The sequence below is a fragment of the Furipterus horrens genome, unplaced genomic scaffold (assembly GCF_987537825.1).
Source record: "Furipterus horrens unplaced genomic scaffold, mFurHor1.1.pri manual_scaffold_2, whole genome shotgun sequence".
In the NCBI taxonomy this organism is placed as follows: domain Eukaryota; kingdom Metazoa; phylum Chordata; class Mammalia; order Chiroptera; family Furipteridae; genus Furipterus; species Furipterus horrens.
Window position 1 is genome coordinate 145342970 of NW_028327172.1, and position 21526 is coordinate 145364495.

At 33.9% G+C, this 21526-nt stretch overlaps 1 protein-coding gene across 1 annotated transcript in view; it reads left to right on the forward strand.

Annotated features, from left to right (window-relative positions):
• Positions 1 to 21526, forward strand: part of MALRD1 (MAM and LDL receptor class A domain containing 1) — a 622346-nt gene that overhangs the window by 150799 nt on the left and 450021 nt on the right. The window contains 4 exon segments of the mRNA XM_090268028.1: positions 1801 to 1953; positions 2373 to 2478; positions 2944 to 3311; positions 6638 to 7050. Of these exon segments, the coding sequence (XP_090124154.1) occupies positions 1801 to 1953; positions 2373 to 2478; positions 2944 to 3311; positions 6638 to 7050 (1040 nt within the window).

Here is a 21526-nt window from a genome sequence, read left to right on the forward strand (position 1 = left end):
GCACAACCTCAATTAACTTAAGCCAATATACCAGAATACTCCATTAACTTTTTTTCTACATGCACCAAGAGGGTCATAAAATCTAGAGAAAAAATAAAAATGTAAAAGAAAAAAAGAGAATCAGTCTAGTGGACTTACAATTATTATATATTTAAAATCTACTTACAGAGCATGTGCTATAATCATAAATGTTTAGGTTATATATGATCTTGTATAAAACATACAGCACAGTGCCTGGCACATAATAATTGTTCAAAAAATCATTACTATTAATTGAATGATTTACTTTATACTTCTATTATTTACACTTACTACTTACTTCTTAACTTACAAGGAAACATCTGTGGAGTTTATCACTATATGCTTCCATAAAAATAGCCAGTGAACAAGAATTCCAATATAATAATCATCAGTGGGAGCAAATCACATTTTACATTATGATATAAAGTAACAGCTGAACATCCACACTTAGCAAATTTAGATTATGCCTTTTTGGCATAATCTAATGGTATTTTCAATTATTGTCAACAGTTCCAGAAAGAATGTTAGAGTAGGAGTCAGAATATTTGTATTCTAATATGGTAGTCCTTTGCTATATCGCAGTTCACTTATCACGGCCTCACCGTATCATGAGATTTTTAAAAATATTATATTTAATTATTTATAGTGGATTTTTCACTATATCGCAGGATTTTACAGTACCATATATGTATGGTATGTTGTTAAAGTTACGTAGGTTTAAGAGTATAGAATATGTTTAAGAACATAAGTAGTGTTTATAAAAGTGTGGAAATGGTTAGTAAGGGAGTTGGAAAGGTTAATAAGGGACTGGAACAGTTTATAAGTGTGTGGGAAGGGTTTATAAAGACTTAAAATGTATATAAATACTGAAATAAACGTAAGGTTCCTACTTCATGGATTTTCACCTATCGTGGGCGGGTCTAGAATGTAATACCCGCGATAAATGAGGGAATACTATACCTCTCTACAACTTCCTAAATATATGACCTTGGTTAAGTTAATAACTTGCCTAAACCTCACCTTTCTTCCTCTGTAAAATAATTATATTAATAATAATACCTTCTCCCATAGGTCTATTGTGAAAGTTAGATCTAGATAAAACATTCAGTAGTATAGGAACTATTACATAGAGTAGACACTGAATATTAGCTGTGATACTCTACTGCTATTAATATAACTTCTCTTTTTTCCTTTTCTCTTCGTCCCCTTCTCTTCCTCCTGGAATTTAACTGATTTTTCTGCATATTTACCTGGAAAGTGTGTCAAATTATTATTTTCTGCAAAAATTAGGCAATACATATAATGCTTTAGGAAATAGTAAGTTCTATAAAAACCATAGGTGAACATTCATTAAATGTAATGGATCTACATTTTTGAAATACAAAATTTTTTTAGAAGTAGCTGCTACATGGTTTCATATAAAATGCTTTGTAGAAATAGTTCAGCCTTCCAGGTAATATAATAGCAGCAGAGAAACCAGCATGAGTATCAGAATAAATTAGGCAGACCTTGGAAATTCTATAAGCAATATGGCTGAATGATATTGCTTTTTAGAAAGAATGTTTGGAAAAATATTGAATTTTAAAAATTGATAATTATGACTTAATTCCCAGTATGATAATTACAACTCCAGTTTATTTTTTTTCAGATCAGAATAGATATTTTTCCCCCTTGATGTACTTAGAGTAGCCTAACAAGGTGATTTCCATTGAACTCTACTTTGTAAAGTGTGTGAACACTTCGGAGAGCCAACCTAAATCACACATTCTTGCTCTTCAGTTTCCAGATGTGACTTCGAAGCAAATAGCTGTGACTGGTTTGAAGCAATTAGTGGAGACCATTTTGACTGGATATGGAGCTCTAGAAGTAGCCTTCTTGCCAATTTTGAGCAACAGGCTCCACCTTGTGATCATACTCACAATACTGCTCAAGGTAAGAAGTAAGCAGAGGCTCTTTGGTAATGACTTCAGTTCACCTTTGGTCAGATATAAGTAGAGAAAGAGAAGCAGGTAACATTCTACGTTACTGCAACAAATAGTAGGACATTTGGACATTATCAGTTATGTTGTCTGCATGGAATCATCCCTTTATGGATGGTGGGGATGGCATATAGCTGTATTTTTTACTAAATTAACTAAAATTACCAATTGTTTTGGCATCAATTAGACCTCAGTGTAAATCTTAGTTTAATATTTATAGAGCAAATTTTACTAACATTTTTATAGATGTTTAATTGCTGTATGGTCTTAATTTTAGTTGGACATGAAAGTTATTTAGTATAAAGTTAAGAGACAGATGTCCCAATTTATAATCCAATAGGTTAACTTATGATTTGTTTTGTACACCAATAGGGCATTTTATGTTCATTCTGAAGAAAAGCAGCAGCTTGTCACAAGTTGCTAAACTCCAGAGCCCAACTTTCAGCCAGACAGGAACAGGATGCATGCTTTCTTTCTGGTAAATATTAAAAACAATGGTCAATTACCCTAGTAGCCTGGTGGTTGCAGGCACACTCCTGCATTTCCTAAGCATTATGATTTGCCCTGCTTTTGCTTTGGAAATACCTATTGCATTAGATCCAGGCAATTAGTATTTTACTTAAGAGCTCATTATCAGTGATTGTTTTGTTCCTTTTTAAAAATGAAAGGAACTCTTTCCCTCCAACAATGGATTATAATTCAATTAGCACTGCTTCTTCTGTTCTCCACTGAACTCCTTGAGAAAGGCGCCTTGGGTCCTGAGAGTCAGAGTATGCACCATAGCAGATAAGCTTTGCAAATGGACAGCCACAATTACTGCAAAAATAAAGCTGTCCATTATGATAACTAATTATTAATTGTTGACTGAGTGAAAGAGTCTAAAAGTTAAATATGTAGTCTAGCCTATAAATCATTTTCATTTCTTCTGTTTACTCTTCTTCAGGTTTTATAACTATGGCCCATCAGTGGGAGCAGCTGTGCTCCAGCTCCACGTGGAAAAATCCAATGACTCCACAGTGCTCTGGAGAGTATTATATAACCAGGGCAATCAGTGGTCACAGGCAACCATTCAGCTTGGGTGCCTTACTCGACCCTTCCATTTGTCACTAGAAAAAGTCAGTCTTGGCATTTATGATGGGATCTCAGCTATTGATGACATCAATTTTGAAAACTGTGCCCTTCCCCTCCCCGCGAAGAGCTGTGAAGGGCCAGATCATTTCTGGTGTGGACACACTAAGGCTTGCATAGAAAAGCTGCAGTTATGTGATCTGGTGGATGATTGTGGAGACTATACTGATGAGGCTGACTGTGGTAAGTATTTTTTTTTTTTGTCCTTCTTACTCATTTTGATAGTGATAATCTTAAGTTTACTGTTTTCTAGCCAATCAAGCCAAAGACACTAATCATTGTTCCAAGGTTGATGAATGTTTTGTGTGATATCATTAACCAACTAGTCAAGCCATTAGTATTTATTATTTAGATTTATAAACTAAGTACTGGAATATAATGTTGATATGACTACACAGAGTCCCTATCCTATAAAACTTAAAGCCTAATTGAGGAAAGATATTATTCAAATATTTAATAAATAAATATAAAATTGCAGCTTTAACAGGACTTACAGATGGGGTGATGTAACATTTCATAATAACGGCATTGGACTTCTTAGAGGTGGTGAATTAGCTGAGATCTGAAAAATAATAAGTCAAAGAATGCATGCAAAACCGCCACTCTATGACAGCCTGGCAGATGGGAGAGAGCTAACGTGTAGCTAGTGCAAGGGGAAGGGAGAAATAGGCTGCAACATGAGCATAGAAATGTAAGGGGAGGGCAGATTCACAGGTTTTTTCATCCATATTAAGGAAGTTGTTTCTCATTTGAGGGCTTTTAAGAAGGAAGCTAATGTAATCAAACTGGCATATTTGAAAATATCACTGTGGATATAGCCTGTAATGAATGGATTAGAGAAGACTGAGATCAGGAGATCCATTAGGAAGCCATTGAGTAGTCAGCAGGAGAGGAGTTGGCAGCTCGTCACAGTGATAAGGATGGAGATAGAGGGACTGAAGTTTGGGGAAATATTTAGGAAGACATTTGATGATATTTTGGCTATAGGGAGCAGAGAGTAAGGTGTCAAAAATCAGTCTGAGTTTGTGGTTTAAATCACCAAAAAGTTTGTGTATCTAATGATTGTGTATATCTTGCAATTTAATAAACTTAGCTGCAGATAGTACCTAATGCACTTGCTCCTGAAAGTGAATCAGAAGCTAGTAGTTGTGGTTATATTTTTTAATTGAAAAAAATTATATCTTTTCCTTCCCAGAATTAGCAACAATACTTACAATTCAAGCTATGTGTCTATTAAGTTAGGGGGCCAATTCTAAACCAAAATAAAGCCATAAAATGTTGGGTACATCATAGGAAACACTATATTAGGAAATTTCCATATAAATCATTGTAGAGAGTTTTACACATGTAATTTTGATATAGTCAGATTTCATTACACAACTTATTTTGTGTGGATATAAAAAAAATTGATGCTTTTGACAATGGCTATTATAAGAAATCTTCTTTGTCCTACATCTGATTTATTTTTTGCAAATTCAGAAAGCCTTTTCATCTTTTTCAAGGTCTCCAGATATCATTCTTAAAAAAAATGTTTGATCTCTTGCTAAAAGTAAGCAAATTGTTATCAAACTTGTTAGTATTAACTTCATAAAATGAGATTATCGCAGTACAGCTATAATAACAATATATTGCTTGTGACTAAATATTAGTGAAAGCAAATAGTAGTGGCATTAGGCTATCAGTTTCACAGCCTTCCATCTAGACATATTAATTTATTACACAGAATACAATAGCAACCCCAAATACTTTCTGTATTTCCAGAAGTATGTTTAGGGTCCTATTTTTTTTTTTAAGGGCAGACAGAGCTACACATATTCTCATTTGAAATGAAGTTTGAACATGCAGTCAGTATGAAGACAGGCAATATACAAATCTGTTGGTTTTATATAAAAAAACTCAGCAGCTTGGCATTCTCCTTCTGCTCTACAGCCAATAACTGACACCTGGAGAGTATGCCATGGGTCCCCAGTTCACGTCACAGCCGGGCTTGATTAGTCACAAGTGAGGAAATAGCAAATGAAAGCTCACCTTCCATTTGACATTTACTCATTTGGTTCCCTTCATTGGGTCTAAGCTCCTGTTCTTTGGTTTTCAGATACAGATGATTTGTTCTTGCCTGGCTGCATTTATTCACATACGCTTTTATTTATTGTTTGAGTATTTGTCCACCTTTGATGCCAAGTACAGTTATACTAAGATGCATAAAGGACAGCTGTTATTTATTTTACAAAATTATTAAATTATGTAAATGAATCTAAAATGTGGAACTAGTCATTAATTCTAAATCCTGTTCCTTCTGCCCAAATAATGTCAAATATACATTCTGTCCCATTTATTCTGACCAAATACTTGGTGTTGACAAAATTCTCATCTCTTGAAAAATGATATGTTCCTGTGTTATCCTAGAAATTTAGGTAGAATAATTTATAAGAGACTAGTCAATTTTCTGTAAGTGTGTTGACTTCTGGTGACCGAGGGCATCAGACATTTAAAACCTCTAGATCAAAGGAGCTACAATCCAGTGAGAAGAAAGTTACCACTGAGGAGACACAGCTAAGAATCAGCAAGACACAGCATCACATTCATCATAGACATGGGAAAAGGATGAATTGTTTAAGGGAATGTTGGGAAGATGGTGCTTGCAAAGGGGAAACACAAGCAGGAAGTTAACTTAATTTGGGAAAGGTGAAGTTTGAAGGATAAAGGAGTTTAGATTTAAGTTTAGGTTAAATGAGTGTATATTAAAAGATTTTGAATGGAGAAGGAAAATGATAAACTGTCATTAAAGGACGGTCATTCTGGCATGAGTGTGAAAGGGACACTTGGAACTGGGGTGGGTTGGAGACGAAGAGAAGAGTTTGTCAGGGTGAGATCTGGAAGATATCGGCTTCATAATCACCCTGAGTACTTGTTGAAAACGTGGATTCCTGGGCTTCACCCTGTCTGCATCAAACCAGTACTCATATCAGTTTTACCATGTATCCCAAATGACTTCAAAAGATTGATACCTATTAAAATATGACTCTGCTCATCTCTGTGTGTTAGAGTCATCAAGGGAGCTGATAAGATATCCTGATGGTTGGCTATATCATTTGGACCATATTTTTGGAGATGAATCATGCGCTTTGGTGTTTGTTTGTTGTTGTTTTTTTAAATGGTCACTGGATTGAAACTTTCAGCTAAGGTTTAAATCCACTGAGCCAAAGTATGTTGCAGAGAGCTAGATGTTGAGTTGAGATCATTTGCCTAGAGTTATGGTAAAAGAAATGGAGAAGGGATGGGCATAAAGTATAAAAGCTGTTTGGAAAGCAATGGTCAAAATAATTCCACCTCTATCCCATAAAATATTATTTTTGTATTGCCTAGGATTTATTTACTCTTTTTAAAACTTTGTGAATTTTTAGATTAAAATTGCTTACTTTGGCAGGAGTAAAATATCAACTAGCATTCTTAGTCATAGTTATTTTTGTCCTTAATTATCTTTTGCTATTATTTAATGCCAATTTCAGCACCTGAACTACAGTGCAACTTTGAAAATGGAGTCTGTAACTGGGAACAAGATACAGACAATGATTTTGACTGGACCAGAAACCAGGGTCCAACTTCAACACTTAATACAGGGCCAATGAAGGATAATACTTTGGGCACAGCTCAAGGACACTGTCTCTACATAGAATCTTCGGAGCCACAAGTTTTCCAGAACACAGCTGCCTTACTCAGCCCGATCCTTAGTGCCACTGGTACAGACAGCTGCTCCTTCCGCTTCCATTACCACATGTTTGGGAAACACATTCACAGGCTGGCCATCTACCAGAGAATCTGGAGCAATATAAGGGGGAAGCTGCTGTGGCAAATATTTGGGAATCAAGGCAACAGATGGGTGAAGAAACACCTCAACATTTCCAGCAGGCAGCCTTTTCAGGTATGGATAGTGGGTTTTATAATGTGTGTTAGAAATGCATCTTAATGTCTAAGGATTAGGAAAGATTGATATATTTTTTAATTTAACGGAAATAGAATTTGTTCAAAGTTAACTTTGATACCATTTATCATTTAATTAAGTGTGCACTAAAGCTTGTTAAGTTGCTCTCTCCTTGACTACCCCCAATAATGTGTGATTAAAATCTTTAAAGATGAACACATAGCATGGGAAACAGCTGCAGGGTCCTTTGATTTTAAGTACCTGTTCTACTGAAAAAAATCTTGAGGGAAAAAAGGGTCTGGCACCAACTCTGGCGTGCTGGGAAAAAGAGCTCAAACTCTTATTTACATTATTTTGAATAGTTCGTTTGAATATTTCACATTTTATAGGTAAGCAATGGAAATCTAGGAGGAGTGCATGCCTTGTGCGAAGATTTCACAGCTATTCTGGGGCAGAGCTAGAATTTAAGTCTAGGTCTCCTTATTCCTGGTGGAATATTCTTTTCTTTAAATCTTACCTGCCTTCCCCTGACAGTCCAGTTTACAACAGCAAGTTCAAATGCTTATGTGGCTCTTATATATGGCATTTTCAAGTTACTTTTACATATACTATCCATTTGATCTCTTAACAATTCCCTGAAGTGGGTAAGTTAGAGATCCCTTTTGCCAATTTTATAAATATGAATAAAAACTCAGAAAAAAAATGTGGCTAATTTAAAAAAAATATTAATCATGTAAAATTGTACCCATTTTTCTCATTTTTTTCTAAATACATTTTAGAGGGCATTTCCAGATTTTCGTGATGCAGAAGAAAGGGTGGCATAACAGCCGTATGTAGGAGAATAATGACATGTAGATAATGTAATTTCTGGAGATCCCAATACTTCTTGGAATGTGTTTGATAGTTGCAGCACTAATCATTTATACTGATTACATAATAATTCCCAATCCTAATACTAATAATATTTCATACTCATTATTAAATGCTACATCGGTCTTAGTGAAATCATATAGAATACTGCAGAGAAATGGTTTGTATATGGACATGAGATGGTATGTCAATATAATGTTTCCTTTTCCCAAAAATATTTTCTTGGATATTTTGCATTTTATCTGGTATATTTTTGTAAGTGTGGGTCTAAGTGTGAGAGAGTGTCTGCAAATCTGTGATCCTAGGTACTACTATTGTAGGCTACATTTGTATATGACAAGCAGTATTCCATTTATTCCAGAACACTACCACCAGTTTAGTGTTCTAACTCTAGCTTTAAAAATTTGGATCCAATACATATTACTGTGCTTGTTTTCTGAGATTGTTCTTAGGATGGCAGTCTTAAATTTTTAAATCTTAGACCATTTATTTATCCTTTCCTTTTGAAGAATTATTATTGCTTTATCTAAGCTGGTTTATCTAACATGTTCAATAAGACTTGCTTTGTTTTTTAAAAACGTTATTTAGAATTTCTTAGACCTCACTGCTAATTCTTCTCCCAGCATGCTTTTTGAACAGAAAACACTTCTCTTTCTAAGTCTATACCACAAGCACAAAATTTTCATGAAAAAATCAATACAGCAAAACAACTTTTTATAGAACATCCCATGTCAACAAGGAAAGGTATTTGAGCCATGTTCAATTGTAGAGGCTATTGAATGAAAATAAGAGAGTCCTTTATCACAACCATTTTTGAAGAAAATTTAAAATCATAGCTTCTGAAGAGATTTCAACTCATAATACTGAGCATACTACTGAACCTTCTGAAAGGACAATTTCTAACAAAGGAAACACAATGAGATTCTTTATCATGTCTGGTCTCACCTACATGTCATGTTTTTATGTATACTTAAATGAGAATCTAGCTACGTAATTACCCATAAGTATTTTACACAAGTATCTATTATCTGATGTTTTCAGCTGCCTGTTTTATTGGTGATGCACCACAAATGTTGTATCAGAATTAGAATATTTGAATACAATTTGACTTATTTAACATTAAAATTAGTTCAAGCATTTTCTCATCAAGTATTTGAAGCCAGATGTACTCTCAAACCTCCTGTGTTAAGAATTTATTAGTTCATGGTGTTTTCCATCCTACCTCTGGATATACTGAAAGAAAAAGTTTTCTAATACAGAGCCTTGGGTTTCTTGTCATGAATTCAGTATCACCCGTAATCACTGATAAATGTTAAAAAAAAACCTAGTTTAATGCAAGTTATTAATTCTTTAAACCAGACTTACCACGTTCAGCTCACTCTTTTCTAACATGACCTCCTTTTCTAAAATGTATACTTATGTATGAGGTCGGTGTGGGGAAGGGACATGCACTTTCAAAGAGAAGATTGATAAGCTCTACCTCTTAATACCTCATAACTTTCTGACTCCCTCTGAAAGAATTCTGTTGTATTCTGGTAACAGTCTTAGGTATTACAAAACATATTTTTCCCAGGTGAAGTTTGTGGTGAATTAAAAAAAAATCTTATTCATAATCATTTATGTTTTTATTTGTGGAATATAACTTTAAATCTAAATGGTGCCTCATGTTTTAGTATTCCTAGGAGAAAAATGTTTTTGAAGTTATGTTGTAAATAAAACAGAACCATATTTAATAATGTTACATTGATTCCACATTCCATGAAATTATGTACAAAAATGCTAAAAGTCTAAATTATATATGCAGCCTCATAAAGCATTTTTCTTCAGGGTGTGTATAGTTGCTAGATTTTGCATTGAGCAGTTTTGGATGACCGACTTGTAGCCTCTGTAGCAACACTCACAGATTTGTTGCTTCCTGAACAGCACAATAAGTCCTCTTTCATAGTCTTAGGTTTCTCATACACTACCTTCTTCAGCTGAATTCAAGTATAACCACAGCTTACTATGTCAACTCTCCATCCAATCCTGATGCAAAGTGATGAACTTTGTTTGCATGCTGAAAAATGGGTAACTAGAGAAGGGGAGAAGAAAAGGTCAGGTGGATGTTATTATAAGAGTGTAGGTATCAGAAAACAAGTTTTATTTCTTAATAAACCCATTATTTAAATCCCACTATACTTGTTATGACTTTGTAATACTAATTTTTCTATATATTTTGAATATCCAATATTACAGTAAAATATAATTATGACTCATTAAGCATTGAAAATATACTTTATGTACACATGGGTGGGCAAAAGTACATTTACAGCTGTGAGTACATGAAACAGTTTATCCTTGTATTATTATTGTATTATTTATTTGCATTAAAACTATAAACCTATTTTTGTACACCCCTGTATTACTATTTTTAAAATTCATTTGCTTATTTTTAGAGAGAGGAGAAGGGAGAGAGAAAGAGAAGGATAGAAACATCAGTTGGTTGCCTTTCACATGCACGCCTACCGGGACGGAACCTGCAATCCAGGCGTGTGCCCTTATTGGGAATTGAACTGGTGACCTTTCACTTTGCAGAACAACACCCAACCAACTGAGCAACACCAGTCAGGGTCCAACCAAGTATTATTAAAAATATATATGTAATATATATTATTTTGGATCATTGAGCATTGCAAAATAATAAAAAGTAATATAAGCAATGGTAACATTCAAATATTCCTATAATGCACATTGGAAAGAAACAAAGAAAAAGAGGACAAAGAAAGGAAGATTTGGGTTGTGGGGTTGAAGTTTTCAAAATTGCCAGCAGGTTGGTAAAAAGGTAGAAAATTAGTAAATATAAATGAAGGCTTTAATTCCAGGTGTCCCTTATCCCTTCATGGTATGTGCCCTATTTTGAAACTTTATGTAACTATGTTTTTGTTTGTTTGTTTCTTTTTTTCCTGATGCTGCATATCCAAGCCATTTGGGCCCTTTCTACTCATGGATGCTTCCAAGTCATTTTACCCCGCCTTCTGGCTATTTTTGGTAGAATGAAGTGAGAAAATGTATATCCAATGTAGGGGTTTGCCATGTCTGCTGTTGCAAATTTGTCACAGCAAGACTATCAGCCGAGTGGCTCTCAGTGAGGTTGACATCTTAGTGGTGGGATTTATTTGCAACTTTGGAATTTGCATGGAAGTGCGGGATATGCGGACAGCTGCCCTGCTGGCCTCTTCTTCATAAGGAAGTATTTAACTCTACTTGTATGAAGCTACCATATGAAGAAGTATGTTAAGTTTTCAATGGTGGATGATTTTTCTAAAAGCTATGCCTTTAAGTAACATACTGGATAAGAATCTTCTTATTCAGAAAGTAGCTCTGTATCTGGTTGGACAAACAAGAGCAACAGTTCACTCCTTTCTGATGTATATTGTTTATCTCTAGGAATAAACTCTATGAAATGTCTTTCAAATGTGTTTTTCTCTGCTGATCCAAACTTGTTTTGATCATATGGAACACTTCAGATTTGCCTTTTCTCTGTAAGCTTTTTGTTAACAGTATAAAATATTGAACCAAATAGTTTTGCTAGTTGATACTGATGACACATCATTTTACCTGTTATCTTCAGTAGAAAATCACTGTGTCACAGCATTCACTAAGAAAAAGGGATGGGACCTTTTTGTAATTCTTTGTCAGGTGATTGCCTTATCTTGATTTATGCCTTTAAACTTTTTCTCATTCAGCTGAAAGTATTGTAGCACTATCAGTGAAAGCAACGGGATTTGTACCAATTGTATGCTGAGTGCATCCTCCTTCCAGCATTGTTTATGAATTATGTTAATTGACAATAGATTAGAGACACAGTATGTTTTTTCTTATACACATCAGATTGATGATTTTGGGTACATATCTTAACTGTTATATTAAAATTTGTAGTAAAAATATTCCTTTGTAAGATAAAAGGAGATTGTAGGTGATTTTTTTTTTTTTATTCCAGTGCTGCCCAGAATTTCAGGGTCTAAAAAGAAATTCAATGTTCTTGATCTTAATAGAATTGTTACTATAGCAGGACTGCCATTTGGAATTGCTTTAGGAGCCATTCTGAAATGGTTTTCAAAACAGCATTGCCAACTATTACCAAAGTGAAATCTGGTTATAAACTTTTGAAAACGCAATTTTCTTGAAATAGAATTCAAGATATTATCTTCCGAGTAACTTTTTTTAATTCAAACACACATTCTAGTTTGTTTTATTATGTCACTATTTATGTTGAAAGCAATATTTTATTGCTGACGTTTTGAACCTTTTTATTGAACTTAAAATTTTTAAAATCTCCTTTGTGCACATATAGAAAATATTCTTTACATTTTATGATATAAAACCCCCTGCCAAGGGGAAACAAAACAGAAACATGAGTGGATGCAATTCTGAAATGTTTAATGTTAAGATGTTTATTGATCCCTGAGCCAGTCTTCAGGAGGGTTAAGAGTAGAGGATGGAGATGGATAAAAGTTCTAAAAAAATGATGAGAATTGAAGTCAGCCACATAACCCTAAACTTACGATTTATTGGGGAATTCCACAGTGTACCTAAAGCCTCTATTTCTGCCGAATATCTGACAAAAACTTTTTCTTTCAATTTTTGTGTGAGTTGCTGCCTATGGAAACTCTGTTTGCACTTGGAACAACCAAAAGTCCCAGGAAATTTAAAAGGTTCATAGAAACGACTTAGGCGGTTTGAAATGAAGACTATAAAAGAAAATTTGGAATGGATGTCCTTGGTATAAGCATGTCCTTATCAGGTACAGGCTATTTGTATACTTCCGTGTCTCTAAATTCATTATTATATGCACATGTGTATATGCGCAAATACATTGCAATGATATTTATTTATATGTGTTATTAGTACAATTATTTTTTTAACTGCAGTTTGTTATTGCTTTAATCACTACAGAGCAGACTTTTGCCCACAGTGTCCCTGTAGTTTCATCGAAATTAAAACAGAGTCCAAAGCAATCAAAGTCCACTAAAGACCATCCAGGTTCTGTCTTAAGATAAGATTTATTTTTCTTTGTTAAATGCAGTGTGTAACTACTTGTTTTGACCTCCAAGACTCTATTGCTCCTCCTATGTTGTTGTCCTGGCTTTCTTCTGATATTTTATTTGATTACATCTTCTCCGAGATCTCTGCTCTCATAGGTAATGACAGCTTGCTCTACAACTCTTGGCAATATTCCTGCTCGGATAACTGTTAACGACAGAGGTAGGTGTTTCATGTGTCATTGTATCTCAGTAAACTCTGTGCATCCCAAGACTGCAATTTGTACTGTTACACTTACATTATAAATTATAATTTTATACTACTACTATAATTTATGCAGTGCTATAATTTTACATCAACCTGGAGCTACTATTTCGTATAAAATGTGAGTTTATTTTATTTTACATTTTAAGTAGCTCAGATTAAAATTTTATTTTTGGTACAATAAATTTAACTCTTCATCGTATTATAGAGTGCATTAAACTATTGAACAAAATACAATATGAACTTTGGAGTAAAACTGCTTAAGTTCAAATCCTGCCTCTATCATTTATTAGCTGTTAGCCTTAGGAAAATTATGTAACTTCTGTGTGCCACAGTTTCTTTACCTATAATTGAATATAATGGTACCTGCCTTGCATAGTTTTTATAAAGATTTTGTGTATGTATATATATGTGTATAGACTCATATATAATTCTCTGTATATATATATAATTCTTAGAAAAGATCTAGGTATACAGTAATCACTCAAATGTTAGCAATAACAACAATGACAATAAATATGTAATAATAATAAATGAGCTGTGCACTACAATTAAATTGAAAAATAAAAATTGAGAGCTGTCACTGAACCAGAATAAACATTATAAAATATCTATCCTCTTTCAAAATGGTTGGGGACATAAAAGTCATCTGCTCTATATTCATGCCTCCTTATTCTGAAGAAAAAAGAAAAGTAATTTTTTCTCTCATGGTGGCCAGAGTGAACTGCCTTTTCTTTCTCTTATCATGCAATAGAATAATAAAAGGTCAATGCATAAAAGTACCAAATATTGGGTAGGCTAAAAAGTCCATTTCATTTTCTCCTTAACATAAAAGACATTTTTATTTTCACCAATAACTTTATTGATTTGGATATGTTGTGTATGTTGGCTATCTCCTGCATGGTATAACACTGTTCTCAATGTCTTGATTTGATCGCTGTCAACTTCAACTGGTCTGCCAGACCATGGAGCATCCTCTAGTAAGAAATCTCCAGTATAAAACTTCACAAACCACTTTTGACACATTTGATCAGTGACAGCACCTTCTCCATACACTTTGCATTTCAGTTGCATTTTTACCTTCCTTGAAAAAATAAAGCATAATATGCTGAAAATGTTGCTAATTTTCTTCCATCCTCAATATTAAAATGGCTACACAAAAATTCATCAATTTTGATATGACAGCTGTCACAATACACTCTAACAAAATTATTTTAAACGAAATTAAAGACAAGTGCCATTAGAGCCATCTTATGGAAAAAAAAACATTTTGTCCCATGCAATAAATGAGGAGACAAATTATGTAATCATCACAATAGAGGCATAAAAAATTTTTACAAAATCTAACTCCCTTTTATAATAAAAACTCTCAGCAACCATTTCAAACTGATTAAATATATTTACCAAAAAATATCTACAGCTACCATCATATTTATGGTGAAATACTCAGTGCTCTCTTCATAGGATTGGGAAGAATGCAAGGATACTGGCTCTCTCCACATCTTTTAAATATTGTGCTAGATGTCCAATCTAGTGAATGCAAAAGAAAGAAAGAAAAAAGGGAAGGAAGAACGGGAAAGAATGAGGGAGGGAAGGAAGGAAGGAAGGCAGGAAGGCAGGAAGGCACTATATTTAGTCTCAGATGATATGAATGTATACATAGAAAATTCCTAGGAACATGAAGAAAAGTGCTAAAACTAAGTGGATTTAAGCTAAATTGTAGGGTGAAAGGTCAATAAATAATATGAATTGTATCTCTGTATACAATTAACAAGCTCTTAGAAAATTACATTACCTAAAAATTCAACCTACAATAACATTAAATATAATAAAGTACTTAGGAATAAATTATATTAAAATGTACAGATCTGAAACTTGCAAAACATTTATGTGTGAAATTAAAACCCAAATAAATGGAAAAAATATATATAATATACAAAGCTCACAAATAAAGGCTTAATACTTATTAGATGGTAATTACCCCTAAATTGATCTGATTCAATGTATCCCATTCAACCCTATAGGCCATTTTGGAGAAATTAAAAAACTAATTCTAAAAATTTTATGGAAATGGACAGATATTAGAATAGCCAAAACACTGTCTTAAAAGAATGAAGTTGCAGGACTTCACATTACAGATTTCAAGAGATATTATAAAACTGCTTTAAAAGAATAATAAGTTCAGAGAGAGACCCACTCTTCTTTGTTTGTTTGTTCTTGTTTATCTGTTACTTTTAGAAAACCTCATTTTTGACTGGATCCAGACTTAGAGGTAGAAGCTGTCAGGAGAAGACAGCCTAAGTCTCTTGGCAATCTGCCTGTGGTGTTTTCCTTTGGCCTCCTTCATCCTCTTAGCCAAAAGTTGGCATATTTATTGCAGAAAGAGAGCCACTCTTATATAGTCAGTTGTAATTCAATAGGGAAATAAAAGTCTCTTTTAAAATGTTGCTGTTAAAACTGGATATTAAATGAAAAATATGAAATTCAGCACTTTCTTCACACTGTGCCTTCAAAACAACTCAAGATATATATCATTTATAATGTAAATGTATAATTATAAAACTTACTGAAGAAAACACAGGAAAACTTTTATTGAACTTGATTACAGCAGGACTTTTGGTTCTGTCCAAAGTATCTATGGTAACATTTGGTCCGTGACAAAAGGTCCTTTAAATTTGTTCCTGTCCATAACATGTATTACTCATTATTGCTCTCTAGAGGTTTCTTTAAGAAACAAAAGCAAAGCAAAACATAGCAAAGACAGTCCCAGCTGGGTGGCCCAGTGTCGTCTCATATACCAGAAGATTGTGGGTTCTATTTCCAGTCAGGACACATACCTGGGTTGCAGGTTCAATCCCTGATTGGGGAATGTGTGGGTGGCAACCAACTGATGTCTCTCTCTCTCTCTTTCTCTCTCTCTCTCTCTCTTTTTCTCTCTCTTACTCAAGTCAATAAACATATCCTTGGGTGAAGATCCATATTTTAACAGACTTTGAGGGTCAATATGTATATTTTAATAACCTTTTTAATTTCTGTTACCTAATAGAATATACAGTTTTGGTTCACTGGCCATGAATTAACTGTGAGCACACAGTTTCTTGTAAACAGTTTTTTATGGATGCTATTGTGCATGACCCCAATGCTCCCTCAGGACTGAAGGATCTCCCCCCACAACTGCTGGGAATGTTGGCAGCCAATGGCTCCCAGCTGATTTTCTCTTTAGAAATTGCACTCAAGATAGTCGACCTGCAAACGTGTGATGCCCCCTCTTTGGAGACAGCTCATATCAGAACAGTTGATGGAAGGTATAAAAGCTCAGTTTTCTTACCTCAATAAAACACAACTCTGAAGGTCAATCCAGTTCTCTGAGGTCTTTGTGTGACTACATCATATTAAATAGCTCAACTCCTCCCTCCTCTCAGTCATACTGCTTTCACCCCTGAGTTGCTGGTTCCGGGAGAGCTCCCCAGTAAAAGTTCTGCACCCAAATCTCTATCTCAGATCTGTTTCACAGGGAATTTGGCCTGAGACATACTGTATTTTCATTAGGTTCAGGCCATAATACTAATTAGTTATGATAGCCCAAAGTCAGGTCATGGAACTTTACCTTCTGTTTTACCTGGTATCCTCTATTTCTACCAAAGCTTTACTCATGTAGACATAACACAATATGAAAAACCGCAGCTAATATTTGTTTAATAATTTCTATATTCCAGGTGATGTGCTTTGTACATTATCTTTTTATAATCTCCCTAGAACACTAAGAGGAGGGTTCTAGTCTTTCATAGGGAAAATGAGGATTGTTCTGTAAAATGCTAACATTAGAGGAATTAAGCTGAAGGATAAGAGGGGATTTTTTTTATTTTTGTACCTTTTTTATAAGTCAAAAGTTAGATCAAGATAAAAAGTTTTAAAAACATTGACTGGTGGACCTAGGTTTTTAAGATTTGCAGCATTGGTCTAGAGTTCTAGTAATTAATTACTAACCTAAATTGCCTTTAAAACAGACATTTTCTTGAGCTTCAACCAAGGCAAAGTGACACAATCGTGTGCCTTTCTGCACAAGCTGAAATGGGGTGTTTATCCTCTCAACAGTCACTTGAAATGTCCTGTTATGGAAATAAGTTTTATGTAAATTAGCAGTGTAATATTAGCACTTTGATTATAATACCTGAAAATCAGTGACCAATTCCTTATAATTTTCATTGTATCAGCTAAATGAAAAGCACATATGCAAGTATGCAGATGAATTTCAGTGACTCTAGTGGTAACAATGATCAAATAAATGAATATGTGACTCCTACACTCTTACTTTTCACTGTTCCAAAGATAGAAATAATGGTTCAGTGAGCTTGTTCCCACACCCTTTTAGTTAATAACATCTTATTTTTAACACTTTGTCATCTTTAAGATACTTATCTTTCCTCACATATCCCAGTTCTTGCAATGTAGAAGAACCATTGTATTCGAATAAGACTGTTCAATTTAAAAAGCTTTCCAAGAAGCTTTAAAAAATATAATTGGAAACAAGTATTCTTCCTAGTGATTTTTGACATGGTGATCCTTTGCATTTTCAGTGTGTGTTAAGATGAAAAATTGATTTTATATTTAGTATGAAGCATAGTGTAATGTAATGAAAGACAAAATTGTAATGGAAAATGAGAATAATTCTAAAGCCAATTTGCTTCAGTTTGAAGCATTGGAATAAAATGAATTCGCTTATATTACATTATGTTTACAAATAAGTTATCTTTTTCAATTTGTTCTTTTTTTTTTTTTGAGGGGGAGGGTTAATAACTTTGTTAAAGGTTGTCCTGTTAGACTAACCTATTAGTTACATTAAATTATCTTAAGATGACTTTAATATGGAATTTTCTCATTTTGTTTTGATAGATATATGTTACTTATGCTACTAACCTGAGTTTGATATTTGGTACTGTATGTCTAAAGTGAATATAATTTCCCAACTTTAATCTTCAAAAGTACTGGGAAAACAACATAATAAAGTGGAATTAACATCAAGGCAAGAGTTAGGATACCTGGATTCTAAAGTTCAAATTTCCACTAAGGGACCCACTGACCTTGTATCTTCTAATGACCAAATTCCTCATCAGAATAATAAAATAAGTTATGAGTTGTTTCTAATTATAAAAGTCTACAAATTCATTTTTTTTAACTCTACAATTCTTGAATTCCACAATTTTTTTTGTATGTTGTGAGTCATAAAAATTCTTATTAAAAAATGAAAATTTTGCTTTATTATGTCTTAACAAAAGCTTTCCTTCAATTTTAGTATAAGCTATCATAAATTCTATTATTTTTGAGCCCCTAAATACATTTAAGATCACAGTCTGTGTTTTCAATTTCTTTTTAATAATTCAAATTTTACTGATAGATATCAACAGTTATATATTTTAGAGATGGCCATTAGTTCCTCTACATTTTTTTATAACAACAAAAAGGATTTATATACTGAAACTAAATAATGAATTAATTGCCCAAAGAAATGGAACATGAACAGCAAAATTTAACATTTGCGTATAATCTTCCCATGTAAATATTAACTTAGGTCAAAGGGAACATTTTTCTTTAAGTGGTAATTCATGTCTACTGATTTATTAATTTGTTTATTAATACTAGGTCCTACAAATCCCTAGGCACCATGACACTTGATGGGGATATGAAAACAAGTAGTAGATGACCATTGTCCTCAAGGAGCACATATTCTAAAGAGAACAAAGTAAGACAGATGCAACAGCAAATTAACAATAAAAAGATAGTGACATCTGACTTAGTAGGGTGGTATTTAGGAAGACATATGACTTACATTTTAAACTATCAGTAGGAGATAGGCTGTGTTGGGGTTGGGGTCAGAAATTAAGGTAACAAGGAGGCCTATGTAAATATATACTAATGAGAAGCAGCATAGTGATGTGAAGAACCACGAAACAGTATTAGAATTCATGACATAAAGTTTAAGCTAGGGAGAGGTAGACAGAAACCAGATTAGGGAATGTTTCAGATGTCATGGTGAAAAATGAGTGCATTGACCTGCAGGAGATAGGGAGCCACTGAAAGTTTTAATGAGTTAATTAAGCCAATCAGAAGGGACTATCAGATAGATTAGTCTGTTGGCTGCCAAGAGAAAATGTTGAAGTAGGGCTACCATTAAAATGTATGTGTGTGTGTGTGTGTGTAATCAATTAAGGATAATTCTGGATTCTGTTGGGACAAACAGGACCATCATACTAGGAGCCATCTGTTGAAATGTAGAATAGATGAGGAAAAGGAGAGGTAGAAGAGAGTTTTAGAGAGAGATGAGTTTATTTAAGACATTCTAAAGCTTTGAGGTTTCTGTGGGACATCAAAGTGGAAATGTCCATCTAGTGGTTGGGGAAGAAAACAATCTGAAGTTTAGGGAAAAAGTGTAGAGTGAGATGAGAGATTTGGGGTTGGATGATGTAGGGAGAATATTTAAAGTGTGAAGACCAATGAACAGATAGCAGACAGGTGATTTTTCACGCACATGTTTTGCTCTCAGACTTTGACCAGTTGATGCAGGTTATGATCGAACAACACTTGCCTGGACTGAACCGCAACTCATGGCTTAAGCAGGTGGAATATCATGCTTCCACTTCAGGAGGTGGGATGCCCATGCAGGTGCAAGCCAGGAGTCTGGGAGAGTTTGTGCCCATGGGGCCACCCATGACTGATAAAGGATGAAGCCCTTTTCTCCTTCCAGATTGACAATTATTAAATTATTTTTTACCTCCTTAGAAGGTCTATTAGGTTCCAACGCAGCAATAGTCAAGTTGATAAACCATCCTTGTAATGAGCCTCCCTTCCCTCCTTGCATCCCTCTGCCCCTCATTCTTTCTTCTGAATTAACTCTCAAAATAAATGCCTGCTTTCAATATTTTCTCTCACACTAGGAAAAATATTTTGATATTCCATTTGATAAAAATATTTGGTGTTTCATATATCTAAAACCTAGATGCATGCCTACAAAACCACCAAAACCACATAAAAGGAAGGTTATTATATAGAAAATTTGGCTTTGGAGATGAAGCTGTAATTTTGAAAAATACTTTAAAATTGTATTGTAGGTATGCCTTTTCTTTATATAAGCCTCATCTAATAGTAGAGGTCACTTGAGAGTATACCTAAGAGTGAGTATATTATATAAAATATATTTTGCATTTCAAAAGTGTAGCTAGGACTCTCTTAAAATTGAGAGGATCTATAAATACTCCCAACACATTTTTTTTCCCACCAGTTTTACAGCTGCAGTGAATACCAAACTCTTAAACTTTACTTTGATAGAAAGGATGTATGGTTTATAAAAAGGCAGCTTTAAACATTCAACATTAAGTGATTTGTTGTTACGATACTTTTATATTTTTTAATTATTTACTTAAAAATTAAAGATTGTGAAAGGACTTTTAATTGTTGTCAATTCTGACAGTCATAGTGATTTTGTTGTATACTAGACATTTGCAAACATTCCAGTCAAGAGCTAAGTAGTAAGTATTTTAGGCTTCACGAGGTATAGAGTCACTGTCATGACAACACAACAGAGCCACTGTGGTATGAGAACAACCTGGAGAATGTAAGCAAACTGGTATGGCTCTTGCAATAAAAAACAAAACACAACTTTTCTTTTCATAAGGCTTCCAATTAAAGAAAAAAAAATATTTACAAGTTTGCTGACCCCTATAACGAACCACTTTGGATTCCACAAAGAATTATATTCTGTAAATATTGCAATAGAAGTGGGATTTTTGCTGATCTTAGAAATTGCATGTCATCCTTTGATATAATACTTTATTATTGTTTTTTTGTTATTACCCATTTTCAGGTTATCCATCTGAACATAACTTTTAAATATTTCCAAGCATTATAATTTGGTTATATTTGTTTAAGTGGCTGCATAATTAAATAACCAACACTAAATGGCTTTTTTTGTCTTACCATGGAGACAGAATACACTGGTTATTAACTGAAAGGTATATTGGGAATCTATCATCTACCTTTAGGAATATATACTAAAAATAAGCTTAGGGTAGAACCCATCTTCTGCCACCTCAGAAGGTCAGGGCATAGAGTGATGGTTCTCTGATGAGGTTGAAGACAATATATATGTTTTCAGAAAACTTAATAGAATAGTTTAGAAAGAGGTCACTAACACAAGGATTAAGGAGATGGAAAGGAGTGTGAAAATAAGGCTCTGAGAAGAAAAACTACTTTTAACTCTAAGATTCTTATGAAATCTATGGGAGTGAGTGTTCTACCCTTAAATTAAGATGAAGAAATCACTTTT